Consider the following 26,234-nt stretch of genomic DNA (forward strand, 5'->3'; position numbering starts at 1 on the left):
CCCCAGGGATTCTCCAGGTAAGAACACTGTAGTGGGTTGCCATTTCCTTCTCCAATGCATGAAAGTAAAAAGTGAAAGTGAAGTCGCTTAGTCGTGTCTGACTCAGCGATCCCCTGGACTGCACCCTACCAGGCTCCTCCGTTCATGGGATTTTCCAGGCAAGAGTACTCGAGTGGGGTGCAATCACCTTCTCCGACTTCCTCTTCTGAGGAAAGGGTAAATCTATAAATCTCCATAGCCTCTTGGTTCTGTCTCCCTGGGGAACTCTCACACAGGAGCCATCCCAGGATGGACTGTACACACTAAGCCAGAGACCTTGACAAGGGTCTGGCAACCAGGGGCTGGAAGTAGCAGTGGCACCGCTTATATTCACTCCCTATGACTCACTGGTGTGTTTTGTACTTCCTGTCCCCTGCAACTCTGGCTCCGCAGAGTCACCAAATGGGTCATATTTTTGCCTTGGGACAAAGCTAAAGTCCCAGTGGAAATAAAAGCTGCCACCTGGGCATTTGGGGATCCTTGGATCCCTGCAGTAGCAAGAAGAGGTCACAGTCTTGACAGGCATAGCTGAGCCTAATCATAGGAGGTAGGGCAGGGGTGTGGAAGCCAGGTGGTCTCAGGTGCCTCTTCTTATCCTCCAGCTCTACTGTGACTGTGACTGGATAGATTCAGCAATCCCAGCCTGAGAAAGGCAACGTGATCAGACGTTCGGGGACTTTAAAGATAAGGACCTGGGTAATGACACAGGGTGAATATCCCGCCCAAACCATCAGAATGCTCTCTAGAGATGAGGGAAACTAGAAGGCATAGTGGAGAGAGGCAGTAACAATCAACTTCAGCTCCAAAACCAACACAGCAGTAGGGTTCATGCTTCATCCCACTAACTTCCCTCTTCTGTGGTTCCCCACAGGCAGAGGTGCCTGCCAGAATCCCGGAGAAGTTGTTCCAAAATATAGAAAGAGGGATGGTATGGGGAGGGAGGAGGGTTCAGGATGGGGAACACATGTATACCTGTAGCGGATTCATTTTGATATATGGCAAAACCAATACAATATTGTAAAGTTAAAAAATAAAATTAAAAAAATATATAGAAAGAAAAGCTGATCAGAGCAGTGTAAAGGTCAGATTGTGGAATTTCCAAATCAGCCACCTTCATCCTCCTTCCAGGAAAGTCTTGCTGACCAGCTGCTGGAATTATCAGCATAGAGCCTCCAGATATTAGCTCTCTGGGTCAGCCTCAGTTGCTGAGGTGCACGGCCAAGCTCTTGGTCTTCCTGGAGCACCCACATCCAGTGAATGGGCAAGGGGAAAGTATGAAGACCAGGCCATTTTAGCCCAATTCAAGACTAGTCTGTCAGGTAATATTCATTCCAGAGCTTGCTGCCAGGTTGGCCAAGGCTGAAAGAGTAGTATAATTTCTCATCTGTACAGCTAACTTCCTCCACCCAATTCAAACTATCACAATGAACTAACTACTGAAAGCACCTTGCAGCCACAGGGCCAAGGGAACAAAAGAAAGAAGTTGGTTCATTCAAGTACTGGTGATTTCAGGAGGTCCTCTGCAAAGCAGGACCAAGACTTCTAAGGAGGGCAAGTGACCAACTGCTGCTGGTGCTCCAGCAACTCAGAGGAGAACCACACTGCTAACCCCAGAGCTACAACAGTGACCTTTCAAAGCATCACTGGTCAACTGGTGCTTGTACTTCTAATGAAGAATGAGGGTGATTCTAACAGAGTCAACAAAACTGGAATCCAAAACCAAACTTGGCTACCAAAATGACAGAGTAACTTTGAGCACACAAGAAGGTAAACTCCCTTCTCTCTTCAGCCATCATTCCAGGCTACTTTTACTGGCCCCTCCCTGGCACAGATTCCCAGAAAAGAGCAGGCCAAACAGAAATAGGGTATATAGTGGCACATCTTGGACATGACATTTTAAGAGTACAAAGGTGGGAGGATGTTTACAACTGATAGACATTAGGTTACAAATGAGACTTTCCCGTGCCTTTGCTCAGGAAACATAAAGAAATGACTTCCAGAGGGAAAAAATGAACTTTTAATATTGCTTAGCACACTGAGGAGTAAGTTAAGAACATGATAAGAATCCTTCAGTGAAATATTACTGCTTATGATCCTGCCATAAGAGATCCTTAAATTTTTCTTGAAGCAGTCAGACAGGCCCTAATGCTCCTCTACTATTTAAAAGAAAAGCCAGGGATTTTTTTTTTTTTTTCCTTTGTGAATGAAGCAGGAGCCTTAGTCACTTTCTTCCTCCGTCTCCTCTTCTTCAGTATCCTCTTCCTCCATCATTTCTGGCTCCTTTTTCTTTTTACGCTTCTTACAAAGCACAAGGAAGCAACATACAAATAAACAAATCAAAGGAATAAGCCACAGTAACATGTGAGTGTTCTTTTCCATTTTTGTGTCTTCCGCCTGTTCTGCCTCTTCGGCCTCTTCTTCCTCCTCATCCTCTTCTCCCTCTCCCTCCTCATCTCCTTGGGGATTACCCGGTGGGCCACTACTATTACTACCTCCACTGCCTTCATCCTTGCAGTAGGGAGGTGCCCATCCAGGGTTGCAATGGCACTCTTGCTTATTATTGCAGACCCCCTTCATGTGGCAGGTCTTAGGCTGACAGGCTTGTGGCTCAGGAACCATACTGACACACCTGCTGTGAACACAGATCTTTTTTTGACCACACATTGTGCCGTCCTTCACCTGGCCGATATCAGGTATGGACATTCCGACATGATAGTCGGTGCCCCAGCAAGTGGTGTCATTGACTTGAAACTGATGCACTGTGGAATGTTCCATCAGATTTGGGATGACTCCCACATTTTCACACTGAACTCTCCCACACAGGATATCAGGGACTTCACATTTCATGTACTCTGTGTTGCTGATACCACAGTGACCAAATCGATTTCCTTGGGTGTTGATTTCTTTGTAGCAACTCTGAGATGCACTCCTTGCATCTTTGCCAAAAATCTCCCTGCACTGTTCATCATGGTTAGCACAGTTCTTTTTATAGCAGTAGGCACTGTCACTACAGGGAATCCCATCCTGCACAAATACATCTTCTGGGCACTGATGCGATGTCCCATTGCACCACTCTGGAAGGTCACATTCATTGACCTGTTTTCTGCACAAGGTCCCTGCTGACCTGACCTTGCAGTTTTTACAGCAAGACCCAAAAGCACAAGCAGCTCCAGGCTTCAGAGCGCAATTCGGCAGACAGCAGGGATCACGTGCACACTGCCCTATGGTTCCACAGTCACACTCCTCTCCTTCTTCGACCACTAGGTTCCCACAATACTTTATCCTAAAGATATTCTCTGGATTTGGAGGAGAGAAGAGACAAAGTCCATTCCTCATCACATTGTCCCAAAACTCGGCATAACTGCAGTTGCTGAATTTACTCGTTACCGATCTGGCAGGATACATTATGCAAAACTGAAGTTCACACACACAAAATTCAGTATCATGCAGCATACCTAAATTATGACCAAGTTCATGGGTAACAGTAAGCCCAAAAGCATACAGACTCTCATCTTCGAAAACCATAACTCCACTATTAAGAGGATTCTGGCATACTCCAGCAACAAAGGCAACTCCAAGCGTAGGGTCAAATGATTTCTTTATGAAAAGATGGGCTGCATCATGTGGCAGTCGCTTATCAAGGTTAAAAAACTTCCAAACAGCAAAATCCTCCAACATATTCTCTATGTCATCAGTGGCAATTTGGTTTATTTCAGTCCAGATTTCAAGCCCAGTTAAAATTACATCAACTGCCAAAGGGCGATACAGGCTATTTATTATGTTGACAGCATTAGCTATATCATTTTGTACTATTGACACATTGCTTCCTGAGAAAATGTATCGAAGATTGTCCACAATCACTACCAGCTCAAGAAACCGCAAGTGGGTCCACCAGCCTGTGTAAGAACTTTGCTTCAGGGTGAAATTATGCAACTCCAATTGGCGTGCTATTTCCTCTTCTGTTAACCCACATCTCATACGTGGGAACTGAGTATCATCGATGTCTATTCTATATACCCAGTGTTCAAATGTGGCGGAAGACCTAACTGGTTCAATTTCATAAGCAAGATCATTTATCTGCAGTATTCCTCGAAAACCTCCAGAACAGGTACTGAGGGCAACCAGGGACTTGGGAGCACCCTCCACATAACCATGATAGTAGCAGTCATCAGGAACAAAAGGCTGATCCTGCTGCAGGGAACGCTGGTCTGTGTAGGTGAACACTGGGAGGGGCCTGGAAACCAAGAACTTCTTGACCTTCATGTGGGCGATGTGTCTTTGGCCCCCAAATCGCAGGCTATAGGAGAGCCAGCCTGGAACCTTTGCATTTCTGCCCCAGCCAGTCACCTTCAAGGGGATCACCAACTCTGGGGAAGAGAAGTGCTGGGAGGGCCTGGCCTGAGAGTGACCAGAAATGAACAGACACACCCCAAACCAGAGCAGCAGGGGAGTGACTCTGAAGTGTACCAGGGCCTCACCCACTGTCATTATGGAGCCACCTGCTCAGGACAGAAGAGGGCAGGGCATCAGGCACTGCTGGTCTGGCTCCTCCCTCTCAGCTGTTGAGGGTGCAGGGATGAGCTTTATGGATCTGTGTCCTGGAAGAACTGGCCCATCAAAGCTGCAACGCTGAAGTGAAAATAGAAAGAAGATCTAGGAGAGGGTGGTTGGGGCAGAGAGGGTAGGGGAGAGAGGGAGAGAGAGGGAGAGAAAGAAAGTGATTTCAATTGGGACAAGGCTTGAATCAATAAAATTCTGGAGTTTGTCTCATATATGTAAGGGCAAGGGATAAGGGAAGAGCAGGTTTACAGGGAAAGAAATGCAGGAAATTCATCATAGATGGGTAATTGTTGAATCCTGTTGTAATATAAGGACTCATTAATATACTATTCTCTAAGCATGAACACTGGCATGACATTTCTCATTTTAGAAAGATTGACGTCTGACTCCCAATTTACTCCCCACCCAAAGTCGACTGGTACTCTGCTAGCTTCAGTAAGCATGTGGACAGCCCATCCAAAACTCACCATTTTTTGGTTTCTTTATTCAGACAGTTTGCTCCATCTCCCCTTCTCTTCTACAGACATCTTATCTAGCTCCCATTCTGTTTGAGGTAAGCAGTCAAAGTAAGTCTCACTTAAGGGACTCATTAGTTTCGGGAGCCCAATCCAGACAAACATGTAATTTGTAACACACTTTCATCTGCAGAAAACCCCTGGACCTTCCAAGGAAGGCAGCTATGTTGACAAAGTAATAGGAATGAGACTGTTATCTGGGGACAAGTCAACAACCCAGTTGCCTCTAATCACAGCATGGAAGCAGCAGCCTTCTCTGCACCTAGCCCAGCTGCATCATGTTCTCAATCATAAGAGACTCACCGTGGCTGTGTTTAGATATATTCCATTCTATATTTTACATGCACGGTGAGTTAGCTGAATTCTCTAGAGAACGTTAGACCAAAGAATTTAAATCTAGAATCAGTTCACTAAAAGATTCAGAGATCACAATTTGAATGGACTACTTCATATCTGTTGAAAACATAAATTTTAACTCAAGTAAAAGCTAATTTTCTTCATTTGCTGACTTTCAGTTAAAAGTATCAATAATTTCCTTAACATTTGAAAAAAACAGATTTTAAAAAATTGGAGACACATCAGAACATACACTGGTGGCTGAATATTCTAAACACAGACACAAATGGGGTTGACAGTAGAGAGCATAAAAATACTCTCAGTAGTACAATGTCAAGAACATCTGGATAGTCCTAGATACTTTGCCAGAACTAATGGATAGCTCCTGGAAGCCAAGTATACTAGATGCAACTTCTAAGGGAAAGCATCTCTGATATAGGTCAAATCCTAATGACCAGATTTCCTTTCCATGTCTCCCTTCATGATATCCTTGGTATCTGCTACAGATCTGGGGACATTAAGATGGAAATGTGTGAGGTGAAAGAGGACTATTAGAAACAAATCACTGTAAAGAGGAAAATAACTTATATTAAGTAATCTCATCAGAAATAGGACGTGGTGACGAGAAACTTTCAACCCCGAGGGTCTTTACGTCTACCCGGCTTTGTCACTGTTGTACCGTTCAATACGACGGACTGCTGCACGCCAAAGCCCTTCCTCTCCTTCCTGCCAGCATTGCCCGCACTTCAAGTAGTGTCAGAATCTTCCTCGGCATCAGTAATTAACTCTTTCTTCCATGCCAGCAGCTACTTCAACTCCTCAAAACCTCTATCTTACTTTGTCTCCACTCACTTTTAGTCACAGCTAATTCAGGGTTTCTTACACTTAGGTCACAAACCATTCAGGGTCATGAGAAGAATGTAATGAGCCACAACTAAATAAAACAACAGAAAATACGAGACAGCATCACACAAATCATTTATCACCTCCTATATATCACCTGTCACCACAGAAGCTATTAGCAGAACTCTGCTGACATAGCTTATACTGATTATCAACTATTTTCTGAGTCCTAACGCTAAAGTTTATACTTTGTTTACGGAGCTAGAGATGGGAACTGGCACATTATATTTCCCCATTTCTAGCTGGATTCCTGAAAAATGCTGTCAAGAAAAGCCTGAGAGGGAGAATAAAAAGCAAAAGGGAAGGACAAGAGGCTCTTCCTGTTTGCCTGCTGTTACTGTCAGTGACCTTCCCCGTACACCCAGAATGGTCTCTTGCTCTGGTGCTGAGAGTCAGTTACCACATTCTAGAACCAGCTCCATCAATCCTACCAAAGGCACCTAGTGTCAATGCCCCCTGCCAGAGGGCTCAGAACCAGATGTACAGAGCCATCTTCCCGTACTGTGGGCAACCCATACCAGCCAGCCAGTATCTCTTTCTCAGATGTTTCAGGCTATACCACAAAGCTCCCTGATAACGGGTTTGATATGCTCCATGAGAGGAGTAACCCTCTGTCTCTTAGATCTGTGTCAGAGTCCTGGCGGACCTTCTTCCAAGTCCCTAAGGAACCAGTACCAGCTCAATATTACCTAATAGGAAGTACAGCTATCAACTCCACACTACTTTTCTGAGTTCCTAAATTACCAGCATCACCTGGGCTGGTAGTGCTCTATCTTCTACTGTCCAGGTCCAGACCTATGAGGCCACTGTGAGAGCTTCTAGGTTATGAAAACCGCCATCTCTTCCCTTCGTTCCCACAATCTCAGGGGTGCAACTCTCTGTGGTAATTCATACTTCTCTGTACCTCCATGTTCCCTTTTTACCTTTTTGGCTCTCTAATACTTTTCCAAGAATTTTTATAGTAATTACTCTTGGTGGATTTTTCTTTTCTGGACTAGATCTTGACAAACACATACAGCACTTGGTACCAAGAGTGCTGCCGAGAGAGATAGATAAACTGGGTCTCTGGGATTCGCTTAGGTATGTCCATGGCCTTAACACACTGCTGAACTCCTGTTGAATGGGGGATGGGCTCATAATAACATCACAATTAGTTAAATTTCTCCTCACTGTTGATTGTGATGAAGTGCCCTATTGAAGCAAGTGTGTGGCGGACCAAGGGAAGGCTGTGATGTTGCCTAGAAATATCTCAAAGACTGAGGGGTGGAATGGGTGTATTAAATTCTAATGGACATTTTGCACAATGAGGCTCAAGGCTCTAAGGTCTCAGCTCAGATTGCTGATAACAGGAGACTTAAAAAAAGAAAAATCTCTCCTTTAGCCACAGAGCGAACTTCAAAGAAAACCAGAATTTAACTGTGGAGTTTCAGAATCACAGCATAAGTTGAATACCAAGATTTGCCAAGACTGTAGCGGGAAATCCGATTGAGACAAAAAAAACACAAAAAAACTTTGACCTTGATAATGGGAGTTCCAGGTCGACTGGATTGGTTCTGAGTATCTAGATCCTCCCAAGACACCTGACATTCCTCTACCAGGGAAGGTGCCTAGACTCCTCTTGTCGGAGAAGCCTAGCCACCTTTAGCTAGAGACCCTGTGATTATCTCAGCTGGGGAAGTTATCCCACCAGGGCATGTCTAGTATCCTCAAGACATATTCCTACTGCCCTTTAATGGCTCTAAATGCAAACCAGAATCTAATTCAATATGCTACAGAGGAAAAGGTTCTTTCCTCTGAATTGAGAGGAAAGAACTTCTACTCAAAATAATGACAATAGTTTACTAATTTATATTGACAAAAGAAAGGAAACAAACCATATTAATAGCAGAAACGATGAAGTCATTACAGAGATAAAGATATATTCAATATGATAAAATTCAGCAGGAGTTTGTATCTTCTTAACAAATAGCTTTGAAATATATAAAGCGAACACCAACAGAACAAAAAGGAGAAATAGAAAAAATTAGAAAAATAGAAAAGGAGAAATAGAAAAATTCAAAATCTACTTGTAGGTGTTAACATACTTTCTTTCAGCAACAAATACAGCAACAAAACTTAAAAGAGTTAAGTAGAAGATTTAAGCAAACTTAATCAAATTAACCTAATTGAAACAGGCTTCCCAGGTGGCCCTAGTGGTAAGAACCCACTTGCCAATGCAGAAGACATAAGAGACGTGGTTCAATCCCTGGGTCTGGAAGATCTCCTGGAGGAGGGCATGGCAACCCACTGCAGTATTCTTGCCTGGAGAATCCCATGAACAGAGAAGACTGGCAGGCTACAGTCCATAGGGTTGCAAAGAGTCAGACATGACTGAAGCAACTTGGCACACAAGCACACACATGATATTTACCAAAACAGACAATATTTACAGTCATAAAGGAAGTCTTAACAAATGCTAAAAATAAAAACTGCTTAAGGTTCCTTACTTGCAGAATTAAAATTGTGTAAAGAAGAAAAACAAACTAGAAAATAGTAATTTGCTTCAAAGTTAAAGAACAGCCATGATCCAAACATGGTTTAAATGTATAACTGTAAATATTTTGGTCTGAATGAAAATATAACATATTATATTTGTATAACAGAGTTAAAGCAAAAGCTTACATGAAAATTTCTGGCTTTGGGGATACTAGTAGGAAAGGAGAAAGACTAAAAATACTTTGTATAAGATATAATGTCACAAAACTTGAAAGATAACAGCTAATCAATCTTTAACAGCAGAATTAAAAAACAGAGTACCAAAGACATAAAAAACAAACACTGAAAAGAAAATTAAAGCCAAGTTCCTTGTGAAGAACTGACACACAACTACCAGTGATGATCAAGGACTACCCTGGAGAATCGAACTGCGGGCTCCTGCATTGCTGGTGGATTCTTTACCAGCTGAGCTACCTGGGAAGCCCAACTTCTCACAAAGACTTAAAAACAATGACCATATAAACAACTTTATATCGATAAATTTGAAAATTTTAGCAATATGGGAAAATTCCTTGATAAACCACACTAACAAACGTAACAAGAAATCTAAATGGTTCTATATTAACTAGAGGTTGGATCTATAGTAAAAATATAAATTAAAAATAATATATCTTTTCACAAAACCCCCAGTACAGTGGATTCTTCCAACTGTTTTTGGCAGTAATACAAATGACTGAATAGAGATAAATCAGAGATTATCCTTACAAGTTTTATTAATAAAGCTTCAATTGCTTCAACAATAGTAACCTGAGAGCAACTGTTTGAATCTGAAGGAATTACAAATGTCTGTGCTATGATAAAACCTTTAACTATACTGGGATAATGATACCAATTACACTTATATTTAACTCACCTGTTTCACATGTACAAGTGGGTTGATTCTGAAGAGTTACTATTGAGTTTCCTAAACTAGGCAGGGGTGATTGTATTTACACTTGCTATTTCAGTTGTGATTTCTTTACTAAATAAGCCAAATCTAATATGAAGGTAATTATGGAAGGCTGAAAGCAAAAGATAAAACATGTGGATAGTAAAAAGTAAAGAAAGTAGTCAATGTAAACATTATAAAAATAAACCTTATTAAAAGTTGACAAAATATTGACAGTAATAGAAAGATATAAATCAAGTAGAGAAACATCCAGTATATGATTAAAAAAACAGGGACCATTCCACAGTGTTTTATATGCACATAACAGCATAGCTTCAAAACATACAAAGCATATGTTGAGAGTGAGAGATAATGGAGCAAGAGTTGAGAAATCAAAAAAAAAGAAAAATCCAGGATCATACATGAAGAAGTTTACCAAGAGTAAGCATGCAAAAAAAGTAAAGACATAGAAGAGTTAAACAATATTAATCAAATTGACCTTGATATATATAAAATACTATACTCAAAAACTGTAGAATACACATTATTTTCAAATGCATGTGGGACGTTTACCAAGATTGATGATCTTGGTAAAGATCATTGGTAAAGATCATTTGTGGCTTCTGCTAAGCCACAAAGCATCTACACAAAACTTAAAACATACAAATTGCACAGTGGGTACCCTTCCAATTTCCACTCTGACATGTAGATCTTGTACTCCCACTCTCACAAAAAGAAAAAAACTACACTGAAAAGCAATGAGTTTTCTTCCGTTCACTTTAGTCATTCAGTCTTGTCAGACTCTTTGCAACCCCATGGACCACAGCACGCCAGACCTCCCTGTTCATCACCAGCTCCCGGAGTTCATCCAAACCCATGTTCATCGAGTCGGTGATGCCATCCAACCATCTCATCCTCTGTCGTCCCCTTCTCCTCCTGCCCTCAATCTTTTCCAGCATCAGGGTCTTTTCAAATGAGTCAGTTCTGCACATCAGGTGGCCAAAGTATTGGAGTTTCAGTTTCAACATTAGTCCTTCCAATGAACACCCAGGACTGATCTTCTTTAGGATGGACTCCTTGCAGTCCAAGGAAATCACAAGAGTCTTCTCCAACACCACAGTTGAAAAGCATCAATTCTTTGGCCCTCAGCTTTCTTTATAGTCCAACTATCACATCCATGCACGAGCAATGGAAAAACCATAGCCTTGACTAGATGGACCTTTGTTGGCAAAGTAATGTCTCTGCTTTTCAATATTTTGTCTAGGTTGGTCATAACTTTCCTTCCAAGGGGTAAACATCTTTTAATTTCATGGCTGCAATCACCATCTGCAGTGATTTTGGAGCCCAGAAAAATAAAGACAGCCACTGTTTCCACTGTTTCCCCATCTATTTGCCATGAAGGGATGGGACCAGATGCCATGATCTTCGTTTTCTGAATGTTGAGCTTAAAGCCAATTTTTTTCACTCTCCTCTTTCCCTTTCATCAAGAGGCTCTTTAGTTCTTCTTCACTTTCTCCCATAAGGGTGGTGTCATCTGCACACCTGAGGTTATCGATATTTCTCCCAGCAATCTTGATTCCAGCTTGTGCTTCTTCCAGCTCAGCGTTTCTCATGACGTACTCTGCATATAAGTTAAATAAGCAGGGTGACAATATACAGCCTTGATGTACTCTTTTTCCTATTTGGAACCAGTCTGTTGTTCCACGTCCAGTTCTAACTGTTGCTTCCTGACCTGCATACAGATTTCTCAAGAGGCAGGACAGGTGGTCTGGTATTCCCATCTCTTTCAGAATTTTGCACAGTTTATTGCGATCCACACAGTCAAAGGCTTTGGCATAGTCAATAAAGCAGAAATAGATGTTTTTCTGGAACTCTCTTGCTTTTCCCATGATCCAGCGGATCTTGGCAATTTGATCTCTGGTTCCTCTGCCTTTTCTAAAACCAGCTTGAACATCAGGAAGTTCACAGTTCACATATTGCTGAAGCCTGGCTTGGAGAATTTTGAGCATTACTTTACTAGTGTGTGAGATGAGTGCAACTGTATGGTAGTTTGAGCATTCTTTGGCATTGCCTTTCTTTGGGATTGGAATGAAAACTGACCTTTTCCAGTCCTGTGGCCACTGCTGAGTTTTCCAAATTTGCTGGCATATTGAGTGCAGCACTTTCACAGCATCATCTTTTAGGATTTGAAATAGCTCAACTGGAATTCCATCACCTCCACTACCTTTGTTCGTAGTGATGCTTCCTAAGGCTCACTTGACTTCACATTCCAGGATGTCTGGCTCTAGGTGAGTAATCACACCATCATCATTATCTGGGTGGGGAAGATCTTTTTTGTACAGTTCTGTGTATTCTTGCCACATCTTATTAATATCTTCTGCTTCTGTTAGGTCCATACCATTTCTTTCCTTTATTGAAACCATTTTTTCATGAAATGTTCCCTTGGTATCTCTAATTTTCTTCTCTAGTCTTTCCCATTCTGTTGTTTTCCTCTATTTCTTTGCATTGATTGCTGAGGAAGGCTTTCTTATCTCTCCTTGCTATTTTTTGCATTCAATGGGTCTATCTTTCCTTTTCTCCTTTGCTTTTGGCTTCTCTTCTTTTCACAGCTATCTGTAAGGCCTCCTCAGACAACTATTTTGCTTTTTGGCATTTCTTTTTCTTGGGGATGGTCTTGATTCCTGTTTTCTGTACAGAGAAATGAGGCCACAGGACCGACTGGAGAGACTGGCTAATACAGAGAATACAAATGAGCTTACCTGAAGCAGAGTGGCAGGAGCCAGTAACACATAAACAATGACTTCAGCAAATTTGTGAAGCCTAAGTGTAGACTACCACCAGTGTTAAAAACTCATGGGGGCCCATTATAAAGGGAGCTTCTGCACTGCCATAAGTTTGACCTCCTAGAAACCTACCATATTCTCACAGTAGAGACTAGGAAAAAATTCATCATGTTTGACCAAGAAATGTGACCTTTCTGATATATGGAAAGAGTTATAGTCACCATTTTGAAATACACCCGAAGTGTCCTCAAAGTAAAGGTCTAGTCAACAAGGTAAAAGACTTCATTCACCATAGCCTTTTTCAACTTGAGGGAAGGGAAATTATCCAACTTCAGCTTCCTCCAGCCTTCTTATCTCACCTAGGGGAAGAAGGGTGCAGCTTAAATGCACGAAATTCACAGCCCAGAAGCACAAGACCATTATAAGACTGAGACCTCACCTTAAGACTAGAGAACGCTTCCCATCCTCCCACACCTTATACCATCTCAAAGGTGCTCCCGTAATAAGCAGATTATAACGGAAATAACTACAGGCATAGGCTCTATTTAAGGGGTTTCTCAGAAAATCCTAAGAGGACATGGGAAACAGACATAAGAACATTAGAGGAAATTGAAACCTCTGACACCTACACTAAAGGAAACAGTAAATACAGACTAACACCTAATCAGATAAACAATAAAGGCTTATTTACTTCAGTTTCTATTAAACTTCATATCTGGTTTTCAACAAAAAAGTTGCAAGGCATGCTAACAGGCAGGGGGAAAAACAAAACAGTCTGAAAGGAAAAAACAAGCAAAAGAACCAGAGTCAGATATGGCAGAGTTTTTTGGAATTATCTGGGAATTTAAAATAATTATGATCTATATGCTAAGGGTAACAGAAAAAGTTGACAACATGCAAGAAGAGATTAGTAACATAAACAGAAAGATGGTAAGAAAGAATCAAAAGGAAACCACAGAAATAAAAAACACTGTAACAGAACTGGTATATTTAAAATGGATAACCAACAACATCCTACTACATAGCACTGGGAACTCTGCTCAGTAAAATGTGGCAGCCTGGATGTGAGGGGAGTTTGGCAGGGAATGGATACATGCATATGTATGGCTGAGTCCCCCTGTCATCCACCTGAAACTATCACGACATTGTTAATTAGTTATACTCCAATATAAAAAGTTATAAAAAAAAGACACTGTAACAGATAAGAATGCTTCTGATGGGCTCATGCTTAGACTGATGGGTCAAGGAAAGAATCAGTGAGCTTGCAGTCAGTTGGAAGGACTGATGCTGAAGCTGAAGCTCCAATACTTTGGCCACCTGCTGTGAAGAACAGACTCATTGGAAAAGACCCTGATGCTGCAAAAGATTGAAGGCAGGAGGAGAAGGGGACGACAGAGGATAAGATGGTTGGATGGCACCACTGACTTGATGGACATGAGTTTGAGCGAGCTCCAGGAGTTGGTGGACAGGGAAGCCTGGCATGCTACAGTCCATGGGGTTGCAAAGAGTTGGTCACGACTGAGCGGCTGGACTGAACTGAACTCAACATCCAAACAATAGAATACTATTCAGTGCTTAAATAATAAAGCTACCAAGATACGGAAGGACACAAACAAACTTAAATGTATATTACTAAGTGAAAGAGCCAATCTGGAAAGGCTGTACATTGTAAGACTTTAACAATACAATATTCTAGAAAAGGCACAATTTTGGAGACAATAAAAACATCATTGCGGGTGGGGGGCAGAAATCAGTGGTTGAAGAGTTAGGTAAAGGAGGGTGAACAGGGCACAGAGGATTGTTACAGCAATAGAACTATTCCATATGCTACACTGGTGAATATATGTCATTATACATTTGTCCAAACCCAAATGATGTATAACATCAAGAGTGAACCCTAGTGTAAACTACAGACTTTGGATAATAATGACAAGTAATGCAGGTTCATCGATGATAACGAATGTGCCACTCAGATGCAGGATGTCGATGGTGGGGGAGACTATACTCATGTGCAGGCAGCAGGGTGTGGTATGTGAGAACACTGTACTTTTCACTCAATTTTGCTGTAAAAAAAACTGCTGTAAAAAAAAGACAATCTATTAAATATTTCAACAACAAAGAAAATTAAATAACATTTTGAATTAAAATAAAAACATATATCGCAATATGTAGAACACCACTAGAGCAATACTTAGAAGGAAAGTTATAGAATTACATGCCTAAATTAAGAAGTAATAGGGAGAAATATGCAGCAACACAATAATAGAAGGGGATTTCAATACTCTATTTTCATCATCTGGACAGAAAATCAACAGGGAAACATCAGACTTAAGGTACATGTGATATCTGATGGACTTATCATATATATATGCAGAACATTTCTTCAAAAACAGCAGAATACACATTCTTCTCAAGAGCACAGGGAACATTCTCCAGCACAGATTATATGCTGAGCCAAAAGCAAGTCTCAACAAATTTAAGAAAGTTAAAATCATATCAAGCATCTTTTCCAACCACTGTGGTATAAAACTAGAAATCAATTACAAAAAGAAAACTGGAAAATTCACAGATAAGTGGAGATCAAACAACATGCTATAACAACCAATGGGTCAAAGAAGAAATCAAAAAAATATCTTGAGAGAAATGAAAATGGAAAGACAACATACCAAAATTTACAGGATGCAGCAAAAGCAGTTCTAAGAGGAAAGTTCATGACAATAAGTGGCTACATTAAGAAACAAGAAAAATCTCAAATAAACAACCACCCTTTACACCTCAAGGAAACAGGAAAAGAACAAATTAACTCCAAAGTTCACAGATGGAAGCAAACAACAAAGATCAGAGTACAAATAAATGAAATAGAGACTAAACAGAAAATAGAAAAGACAAATAAAACTAAAAGTTTATTTTTTGAAAAGATAAACTAAAGAAAACTTTAGCTAGATTTATAAAGAAAAAAAGAAACAGCAGCCAAATAAAACTAGAAATGAAAGAGGAGATGTTATAACTGACACCACTGAAATACGAAAGATTGTAAGACAACAATATGAACAATCATATGTTAACAAAATGGACAATGTAGGGAAAAAATGGATAAATTCCTAGAAACACAATCTACCATCTACTCTGGCCACCTGACGTGAAGAGCTGACTCACTGGAAAAGACTCTGATGATGGGAAAGATTGAGGGCAAGAGGAGAAGGGGGTGACAAAGGATGAGATGGTTGGATGGCATCACCAACTCAATAGACATGAGCTTGAGCAAACTCCAGGAGACAGCGAAAGACAGGGAAGCCTGGCATGCTATAGTACATGGGGTCACGAAGAGTCAGACATGACTTAGCAACTGAATAACCACCATCTACCAAGACTGAATCATGAAGAAACAGAAAAGTTGGACAGATAATTACTAGTAAGGAGTGTGTGTTAGTCACTCAGTCATGTCTGGCTTTGCAACCACATGGACTGTATAGCTTGCCAGGTTCTTCTGTCCATGGAATTCTCCAGGCAAGAATACTAGAGTGGGTTGCCATTCCTTTCTCCAGGGGACCTTCCCAACCCAGGGATTGAATCCAGTTCTCCTGCATTGCAAGCATATTCTTTACCGTCCGAGTCACCAGGGAAGCCCCACTAGTTAGGAGACTGAATCAGTAATCTAAAGTGAGTGGAAGTCACTCATTCGTGTCCAACTCCTTGGGAACCCATGGACTATACAGTCCATGGGATTCTCCAGGCCAGAATACTGGAGTGGGTAGCCTATCCCTTCTCCAGGGATCTTCCCAATCCAGGAATCAAACTAGGGTCTCCTGCATTGCAGGCAGATTCTTTACCAGCGGAGCTACCAGGAGTAATCCAAGTAGTAATCCAAAACCTCTCAACAAAGAAAAGTCTAGAACCAGATGTCTTCACTGCTGAGTTTTACCAAACATTTAAAGAAGAATTAACACCAATTATTCTCAAACTTTTCCAAAAAATACAAAAGGAAGGAACATTTCCAAAGTCATTTTACAAAGACATCATTACCAATACCAAAAATAGACAAGGTCACTATAAGAAAACTACAATCCAATTCTCTCTAATGAATATCAATGCAAAAATACTCAATAAAGCAGCAAATCAAATTCAACAATATATTAAAAAGGTCATACAATATGATCAAGTGGGATTTATTCCAGGATAAGTCAGAGAGAGAGAGAGACAAATATTGTATGATCTCACTTATATGCAGAATCTAAAACCAAATCCAGTGATACAGAGAACAGATTGTATTTTCCAGAGGCAAGGGTTGGGGGTTGGGTACAATGGGTGAAGGGGTAAAAGATACAAACTTCCATTTATTTATAAGATAAAATAATCCTGAGGATATAACATACAGCATGGATACTACAGTTAACAATACTATATTGTATTCAAAAGTTAAGAGAATAGATCTTAAAAGTACTCATCATAAGAAAAAATATTTGTCATTATGTGTGGTAAAGGATCTTAACTAAACCTCTTGTGGTAATCATTTCACAGTATGTACACATATCAAATCATTATGTTGTATACCTAAAATTAATACAATGTTATATGTCAATTACATCTCAATTAAAAAAGAAACAATAAAGGTCTCAAATCAATTATCTCAATTTCCACCTCAAGAAACTAGAAAGATAACAGCAAATTAAATCCAAAGTAAATAGATTAAAGAAAGTAATAAACATCAGAGTGAAAATTAATGAAATAAGAAACAGAAAACAGGACTTTCCCGGTGGTCTAGCAGTTAAGACTCCAGGTTTCTACCGCAAGTGGTGTGGGTTTGATCCTTGGTTAGGGAACTAAGATCCCACATGCCACATGGCCAGGCAACACACACACACACACACACACACGGGGAGAGAGAGAGAGAGAGAAACAGAGAGAGAGAAACAAAGAGGGGGAAAAAAAAGTACACAAAAACAAATGCTGGCCTTTTTTTGACAAAGCCAGTAATAATCATACACCTCCAGTCATACTGATCAGAAAGAAAGACAAAAATTACCAACATGAGGAACGGTTGAAGGATGATGCCATGGTTTCTATGGTTACTGAAAGGATAATAAAAAATAATATGAACTTTGTGCCTATAAATTAGACAACTTAGAGATGAAATGGACACACTCTTTGAAAGACACAAACTGTGAAAGTTAACACAAGAGGAAATGGATGACCTAGATAGTCCTGTATCCTTCCAAGAAATTGAAATTGGAACTTAAAACTTTCCCACAAGGAGAACTCCAGACCCACACTGATTTTACTTATGAATACTATAAAAAAATACAAGAAAGAAAAAGAACAATTCTATATAAACTTTCAAGAAAACTGAAGAGGAGAAAATATGACCCAACTAGTTCTTTGCAGCCAGCATTACCCTGATGTGAAAATCAGTTTACAACATTAATACAAAATTTCAGACCAATGTCCCTCCCAAATACAGATGGCAAAATCCTAAACAAAATGTTAGCAACTGAATTCAACAATGTATAAAAAGGATAATATAACATGACCAAATGAAATTTATCCTATGGACACAAGCTTGGTCTGAAAATCAATCAGTGTATATTACCATATTAACAAACTAAAAATGAATAATCATAATGAAACAGGAAGACAAGAGTACACAGCCATCTTGGAAGAAGACCGAGGAAATGCCTGGAGCAAAGAAAACTACAAGCCCACTACAACAAAGTGCCCGAGGGCTTAGGTCTTTGAGACAATAACTAGAGATCCACAAAAGTACCAGATTATTTCTGTTCCATTGATGTATATACAGTTTCCAAAGGACAAAAGCTGGACTGTAAACCCACCACACAGTAGAATCACAGAACTCCCAGTTTCCTGAGAGATAAAGGCTGACACACAATCCTAAGTTGTATTTGCAGGAAGCAGACCCCAACCAGATGAAAACTGCTGACTGCAAGCATGCAGACCTCAGACCAACTGAAACCAGTATGTTGACAAAGCTCAAAATTTCACTTTTATGCCAACCAACCTGAGAAATGATGCCAAGCTAATCAGGCATCCTGTGGCCCCCTCCTTCACACTGCCTTTAAAATCCTATTTCTGAATGTCCTTGGGGAGCTGGGACTCGTTCACCTTCTCCCTTGGCACACATTATCCCTCCAATAAAAACTATTGCTTGCCTAAAAATCTTTTGGGAACAACATTCATTTTTGTGGTATTTCTGTCCAAGAATCTAGAGCAAGGCCAGTAACAATATGATCACATCAATAGATCAGAAAAATCATTTGACCAAACCCAACATCCAATCCTATTAACTCCCAGATAACTGACAATAGGGGGAACTTTTCAACATGAGAAAGGAGATCTGTGGGAAAATCTACAACTAATGGGAGCTTCCAATGGTAAAAGATTGAATATCTTCCCTCTAAGATCAGAAACAAGACAAGAACGTCTACTCTCATTATCTCTATTCCACATTGAACTAGAGGGTCTGAGCAGTGCAATCAGGCAAGAAAGAGAAATAAAAGGATTCCAGATAAGAAAGGAAGACTTAAATTTGTCTTTATTTATAGATAACATTTATAGAGGTCTATGTAGAAATCTGAGGGAATCTACAAAAAAACCTACTAGACCTAATGAGTTTAGTAAGCTCAAAGGATGCAAGATGAATATGCAGTAGTCAATTCTGTTTTTATAATACTAGCAACGAACAATTGGAAATTAAAAATTTTAAGGGGTATTATTACAGAGTGAAACAGTTAAGTACTTAGCAATGATTCTGACAAAAGTTGTGAAAAACACGTAACTTAAAACTATAAATATTGAGAGAAATTGACACCAACCTAAATAAGTGGAGGGATCTTATTCATCGATTAAATAATTAACATCATTAATTGTCAATTTTCCCCATAGGTCAATCACAAGGTTTTTCTTGTAGAATTTGACAAACTGATTCTAAAATTCACATAGAAATGTAGAAGATCTAGAATAGCCAATCCACTTTGAAAAAGAAGAAAAAAATTGGAGGACTACCACTTTCTGATTTTAAGACATATAAAGTCACAGTACTCAAAACAGAGGGGTATTTGTGTAACAATCAGTTCAGTTCAGTCGCTCAGTTGTGTTTGACTCTTTGACACCCCATGAACCGCAGCATGCCAGGCCTCCCTGTCAATCACCAACTCCTGGAGTCTACTCAAACTCACGTGCAATGAGTCAATGATGCCATCTAACCATCTCATCCTCTGTCGTCCCCTTCTCCTCCTGCCTTCAATCTTTCCCAGCATCAGGGTCTTTTCAAATGACTCAGCTCTTCGTGTCAGGTGGCCAAAGGACTGAAGTTTCAGCTTCAACATCAGTCCTTCCAATGTATATTCAGGACTGATCTCCTTTAGGATGGACTGGTTGGATCTCCTTCCAGTCCAAGGGACTCTCAAGAGTCTTCTCCAACACCACAGTTCAAAAGCATCAATTCTTTGGAGCTTAGCTTTCTTTATAGTCCAACTCTGACATCCATACATGACCACTGGAAAAACCATAGCCTTGACTAGATGGACCTTTGTTGGCAAAGTAATGTCTCTGCTTTTTCATATGCTGTCTAGGTTGGTTATAACTTTCTTTCCAAGGAGTAAGCGTCTTTTAATTTCATGGCTGCAATCACCATCTGCAGTAATTTTGGAGCCCCAAAAATAAAAGTCTGACACTGTTTCCCCATCTATCTGCCATGAAATGATGGGACCGGATGCCATGATCTTAGTTTTCTGAATGTTGAGATTTAAGCCAACTTTTTCACTCTCCTCTTTCACTTTCATCAAGAGGCTCTTTAGTTCCTCTTCACTTTCTGCCATAAGGGTGGTGTCATTTGCATATCTGAGGTTATTGATATTTCTCCCGGCAATCTTGATTACAGTTTGTGTTTCTTCCAGTCCAGCGTTTCTCATGATGTACTCTGCATAGAAGTTAAATAAGCAGGGTGACAATATACAGCCTTGACGTACTCCTTTTCCTATTTGGAACCAGTCTGTTGTTCCATGTCCAGTTCTAACTGTTGCTTCCTGACCTGCATACAGATTTCTCAAGAGGCAGGTCAGGTGGTCTGGTATTCCCATCTCTTTCAGAATTTTCCACAGTTTATTGTGATCCACACAGTCAAAGGCTTTGGCATAGTCAAGAAAGCAGAAATAGATATTTTTCTGGAACTCTCTTGCTTTTTCCATGATCCAACGGATCTTGGCAATTTGATCTCTGGTTCCTCTGCCTTTTCTAAAACCAGCTTGAACATCTGGAAGTTCACAGTTCACATACTGTTGAAACCTGGCTTGGAGAATTTTGAGCATTACTTTGCTAGCGTGTGAGATGAGTGCAATTGTGCAGTAGTTTGAGCATTTTTTGGCATTGCCTTTCTTTGGGATTGGAATGAAAACTGACCTTTTCCAGTCCTGTGGCCACTGCTGAGTTTTCCAAATTTGCTGGTATATCGAGTGCAGCACTTTCACAGCATCATCTTTCAGGATTTGAAATAGCTCAACTGGAATTCCATCACCTCCACTAGCTTTGTTCGTAGTGATGCTTCCTAAGGCCCACTTGACTTCACATTCCAGGATGTCTGGCTCTAAGTGAATGATCACACCATCATCATTATCTGGGTCATGAAGATCTTTTTTGTACAGTTCTTCTGTGTATTTTTGCCACCTCTTCTCAATATCATCTGCTTCTGTTAGGTCCATACCATTTCTGTCCTTTATTGAGCCCATCTTTGCATGAAATGTTCCCTTGGTATCTCTAATTTTCTTGAATAGATCTCTAGTCTTTCTCATTCTGTTGTATTCCTCTATTTCTTTGTACTGATCACCGAGGAAGGCTTTCTTATCTCTCCTTGCCATTCTTTGGAACTCTGCATTCAAATGGGTCTATCTTTCCTTTTCTCCTTTGCTTTTGGCTTCTCTTCTTTTCACAGCTATTTGTAAGGCCTTCTCAGACAACCGTTTTTCTTTTTTTGCATTTCTTTTTCTTGGGGATGGTCTTGATCCCTGTCTCCTGTACAATGTCATGAACCTCCGTCCATAGTTCATCAGGCACTCTGTTTATCAGATCTAGTCCCTTAAATCTATTTCTCACTTCCACTGTATAATCATAAGGGATTTGATTTAGGTCATACCCGAATGCTCTAGTGGTTTTCCCTACTTTCTTCAATTTCAGTCTGAATTTGGCAATAAGGAGTTCATGATCTGAGCCACAGTCAGCTCCTGGTCTTGTTTTTGCTGACTGTATAGAGTTTCTCTATCTTTGGCTGCAAAGAATATAATCAATCTGATTTCAGTGTCAACCATCTGGTGATGTCCATGTGTAGAGTCTTCTCTTGTGTTGTTGGAAGAGGGTGTTTGCTATGACCAGTGTGTTCTCTTGGCACAAATCCATCAGCCTTTGCCCTGCTTCATTCTGTACTCTAAGGCCAAAGTTGCCTGTTACTCCAGGTGTTTCTTGTCTTTCTACTTTTGCATTCCAGTTCTCTATAACGAAAAGGACATCTTTTTTGGGTGTTCTAAAACTATTAACAATAGACAGATCAATAGACCAGAACAGAAAGACTAGAAATAGACCCACACAAATATGGCAACAGATTTTTGACAAAGGTAAATCACTGGAGAAAGGATAGCCTTTTTATATACAGTGCTGGAACAACTGAATGGAAAACAAAAGAACTTAATTTCATATATTGCATCACATAAAAAAAATAGTGTAAAATAGACCACAGACCAATATGTAAAGCCGAAAACTATAAAACTTCTGTAAGTAAACAAAGGAGAAATCTTTTAAACTGAGAGCTGAAGGTTAAGCAAAAATTTCTTAGATGTGGCAGTGAATAAAAAATTCATGAAAGAACAAAGGGATAAGCTGAACTTCATCAAACCTACAAGCTTCTCTTTAAAATATTTTATTAAGAGAATTAAGAGACAAGCCAGACTGGGGTAAAATATTTTTAAAATGTGTATTTGCTCAAGAACTATTCAAAATATATTTTTTTAAAAAACCTCAAAACTCAGTAAGAAACAAATCCTCAAGAAATAGGCAAGAGATCTGAACATATACTTTACCAAAGAAGATACATGGAAGGCTAATAAGCACAGAAAAAGATGCTCAACATCACTAGTAATAGGAAAATGCAAAATTAGCCACAATGTATATCACTACACACTTATTAGAACAGCTAAAATTTAAAAGACTGACCATACCAACTCATCGTAAAGATGCAGAGGGATTAGAATTCTGATATATATATTGCTGATAGAAATGTAGAATGGTACAACCACTTTGGAAAACAGTTCTGCAGTTTCTTAAAAAGTTAAACATTCAACTACTATATATCCAGTCATTACACTCTCAAGTTTTTACCCAAGAGAAAAGAAAGCCCAGGTTCATACAAAGATATATGGAGGCTCATAGCAACTTCATTTGTTTAATAGTCTTAAAGTGGAAATGAAAAAAATGTTCACCTATCAACTGGAAAACAGATAGCAAATCATGGTGGTTTCAGGGATGTACACATATATAAAAATTTAGCTAGTTATGTTACAGAAATCACAAGTCTGTGTGCCCAACACACAGTGAGGCCCATCAATACTAAACATTAGAGTTTGGAACAGAGAAAGGTTCATTACAGATTCATACAAAGAGATGGGTGGCTCATGCACTAAGAACTTCAAAGTTACTGAAAGCTTCCAGCAAGTCCATGTAAAAGCCAAAGGTGAGGGATGGGTGTGGTTAGTTATTGCAGACTTCTCGGTATCAGATGCTTTGTTCTTGAGGTCCGGTCATGGTCAGGTAATGATGTTTCTGCAAATCTCTACCAGATGAATGTTATTCTCTGTCCTGACCAGAAAGGGCAAAGTCCCAAGGCACAACTTTCACCCTCCAAGGTTCCAGCCCTGGCTAAGAGAAGGCAGATCTCAGTTGACAGCTCCTTCAGGGCCAGGTACCCACATCCTGCCCACTTGTCATGCCTGAGGGAGCCAGGCATCCAGCTCAACTGGCCCTCAGTCTCCTCAGACCACCCACATGGGGAGACCAGGTCTCACAGACTATGACCAGACAGATGGCCACTGCCATTAAGTCGCAGAGACAAGGATGGGGAAGAGGTTCACCGCTGCCTCAAGGCCTGGACCAAGGCTAGTGGAGGGCCTTAATGAGGGCTCTGGAGCCCTGTAGGACATAGGGCCCAGGCTGTTTCCTGGGCCTTCCAGCTGACCTGCTGGCCCAAGGCTTGGGTGAGCTGGAGGCCCTCCAGGAGAAGGCCTGGTTCTGCCTCTTACCTCACTCTCCACCTGATGACCACCGCACCACCCACCCTTGACTGAATCATTTTCCCCAGTGGTCCCTCACTGAGATACCAGTGGGCAGGGCCCACTGAAAACCCAGAGCAATGGCTGAGCAAGACCTGTTGCCTTAGTTACAGGGTGCAGAATAGTGAGGCACAGCAATGGCTGCCTGCTAGGAGCTGTGCTCTTTCTGCTCTGTTGCAGTTACACAATGTATTATGTGTAGTCTGCTATAGAATAAATAAACTGCAATAAAGCTGTTTTATTAAAATAAAATTTAAAGGGGTGAAAAATTATACTGTATTAAACTATTAGCACTCTCTCTCTCTCTCTCACACACACACACACACACAAACATACACACACACACCCTATTTACTCTTTACTGCAGGAGTTCAGCAAAAATGCAGTTAACACCCTCTTAGACTTCCTCATGGAAACAGACTTATATGTTATATCCCTTTTAGGAACAGCCAGCAGCTGGCTTTAGTAAAATTTTATCAGCCCATGGTGGGAACAAGTTACTGAAAATTTAGTTTTGCCTATTTGTTCAGGACCAATACCAAGAAGTAAAACAGGCTTGATCTCTCAATTTCCATAGCCTCTTCCGATATGCTGACCCCCTAAGCTTCTCTCTTCCAAATTAAATTCCCTTCGCCCCAGGGTACCCTTCTGCTGCTGTCTCTTCCCAACACTTCCTCACGCCTCCCCTCCAAACCACTTCAGTTGCCTGCTCAGTTCCCTCTGTTGTCACTCTATTTTTCCTGTACTTCTCCCTCTGGCCAGCTTCCAGACCCTGGAACCCCAGCCCCAGTCCCTTATACCGGGACAGCACTGAGGAACCGCCCTTTTTCTCAGGTCCAGGGCGGCGGCCGCCCAACCCAGAAAGCTGGGTTCCCGCCTTGGAAGAGGGTTTGCTTCGGAAGCAGATTTTCATACTCAAGCCTCTATCACCCACCTTCCTAAGACCGCAGAGAGCTGCGCTGCAGCCCTCCGAAAGGCCGCATGGAGAGCGGTGTGGGCCAGGCGCATGCGACTGCGCCCTCCTGCGGCTCAGGCTGCAGGTGCTCCTGGCCCGCCCGCAGGCTCCGCGCAAATCTGGCCCAAAGTGGGGCTTCCCCAACGTCCCCAGGGCACGTAGCGCCTTGAGGGTGGCTCAGGGTCTGGCCTCCAGCTGCACTGGCGTCATTCCTGTACATCCTAAGAAGCTCTTGGTTTCCAGACACCTACAGAGAGCAGGGTGGATTCCAAGAAAATCAGCCCTTCATCCAAGATACCTGGTACTATCATGGTTACGTGAAAGGGCTCCCAATTCTCTGGTTGTCCAGCATTGAAGAGCCTTTCGAGGGATGCCACAGATAAATGACCTCACTGACGAAACTGGGCCCTGAAGCACTCTACCACATTTGAACACCAGTGGTGTTAGGTAAGATAGTGACAAGAGTCAGTTTTCATGAAATGCAGCTTTGAGGAAGACACAACTATGTCAGAAGCTGGAGTTCAAGGCAGAGAGTTTAAAACTGCCACAATGCCACAAAACTGCCATTCCCCTGGCTGCTGGACTCACTGGCCCTTTGTGGAGTGTGCTTATGGTGGTGGACAATTACAGTTTCAACTATTCAAATGTCTCCAAGGCCACAAAAGATATATTAAATGTGCTTAATGTAACAGATCCAATCTGTCTACTGCTATGCCTTCACGTTTCTGTAATTGGGACTGAGATTTGGAACCAGGGGAATCTTAATGTCAACCTAGACATGAGTCAACTTCTTGACAACTTCGAGTCAAGGGAAGTGTTCATCTGTACCCCCGTTTGCCATGTTTCTGGGCATCTGTTTGTGTGCAAGGACTTTTCTAATGTATTTAAGTTGGCTTGAATCTCAGGGATATGCTACCATCATTTTGGGCAAGCCTCAAAGGTAAATCAATTGCTTTCATTTTGCAGTGGTCATTGTTCAACAAGGGTCATAATCTTGTTATGTCTCATACATAGGAATTCTGTTTATGTGAGAAAAAACACTGCATCATGAATGCCTATAATACAAGTACCAGTGCTCCTGGCAACTGCTGCTATGGAAGTTACTTTAACCTCATTCATCACAAGGGACTCTGTGTGATGAATACACCAGCTTCTCAAAACATCAGCCATCAGAATAATGTCATAATAAGGAAGCGGAAGTTGAAAAAGTACGCTGTGACTGTGGATCAGAATGTCAGTGCAGAAAGGATCCTTGTGTACTTCTTGTAAATTGAAACCTTGGGCAGGCTGCTTTTGGATCTTGCAATGTAAAATGTAAGTCTGCTTCTCTTAGAATGCTCTATAGAGCACAAGAATGTAACCTTCCTGAGTGGTACAATGGAAGTTCAAGGTGACGCCCTGGCAATTTCTATGTGC

The 26,234-nt window shown here is 41.0% G+C and overlaps 2 protein-coding genes across 2 annotated transcripts in view; both read right to left on the minus strand.

Annotated features, from left to right (window-relative positions):
- Nucleotides 1–1,146: 1,146 nt before the first annotated feature.
- ADAM20 (ADAM metallopeptidase domain 20) lies at nt 1,147–4,527 on the minus strand. Its single transcript, XM_061429282.1, has one exon. The coding sequence runs from the start codon at nt 4,525–4,527 to the stop codon at nt 2,257–2,259; it is 2,271 nt and encodes a 756-aa protein (XP_061285266.1). The 3' UTR covers nt 1,147–2,256.
- An 80-nt stretch (nt 4,528–4,607) lies between these two features.
- Nucleotides 4,608–26,234, minus strand: part of MED6 (mediator complex subunit 6) — a 48,161-nt gene continuing 26,534 nt past the window's right edge. The window contains exon 8 of the mRNA XM_061429284.1: nt 4,608–4,692. Within this exon, the coding sequence (XP_061285268.1) occupies nt 4,655–4,692 (38 nt within the window). The 3' untranslated portion in view covers nt 4,608–4,654. The remainder of the gene's footprint in view (nt 4,693–26,234) is intronic.

Source organism: Bos javanicus, chromosome 10 (assembly GCF_032452875.1).
Source record: "Bos javanicus breed banteng chromosome 10, ARS-OSU_banteng_1.0, whole genome shotgun sequence".
NCBI lineage: Eukaryota > Metazoa > Chordata > Mammalia > Artiodactyla > Bovidae > Bos > Bos javanicus.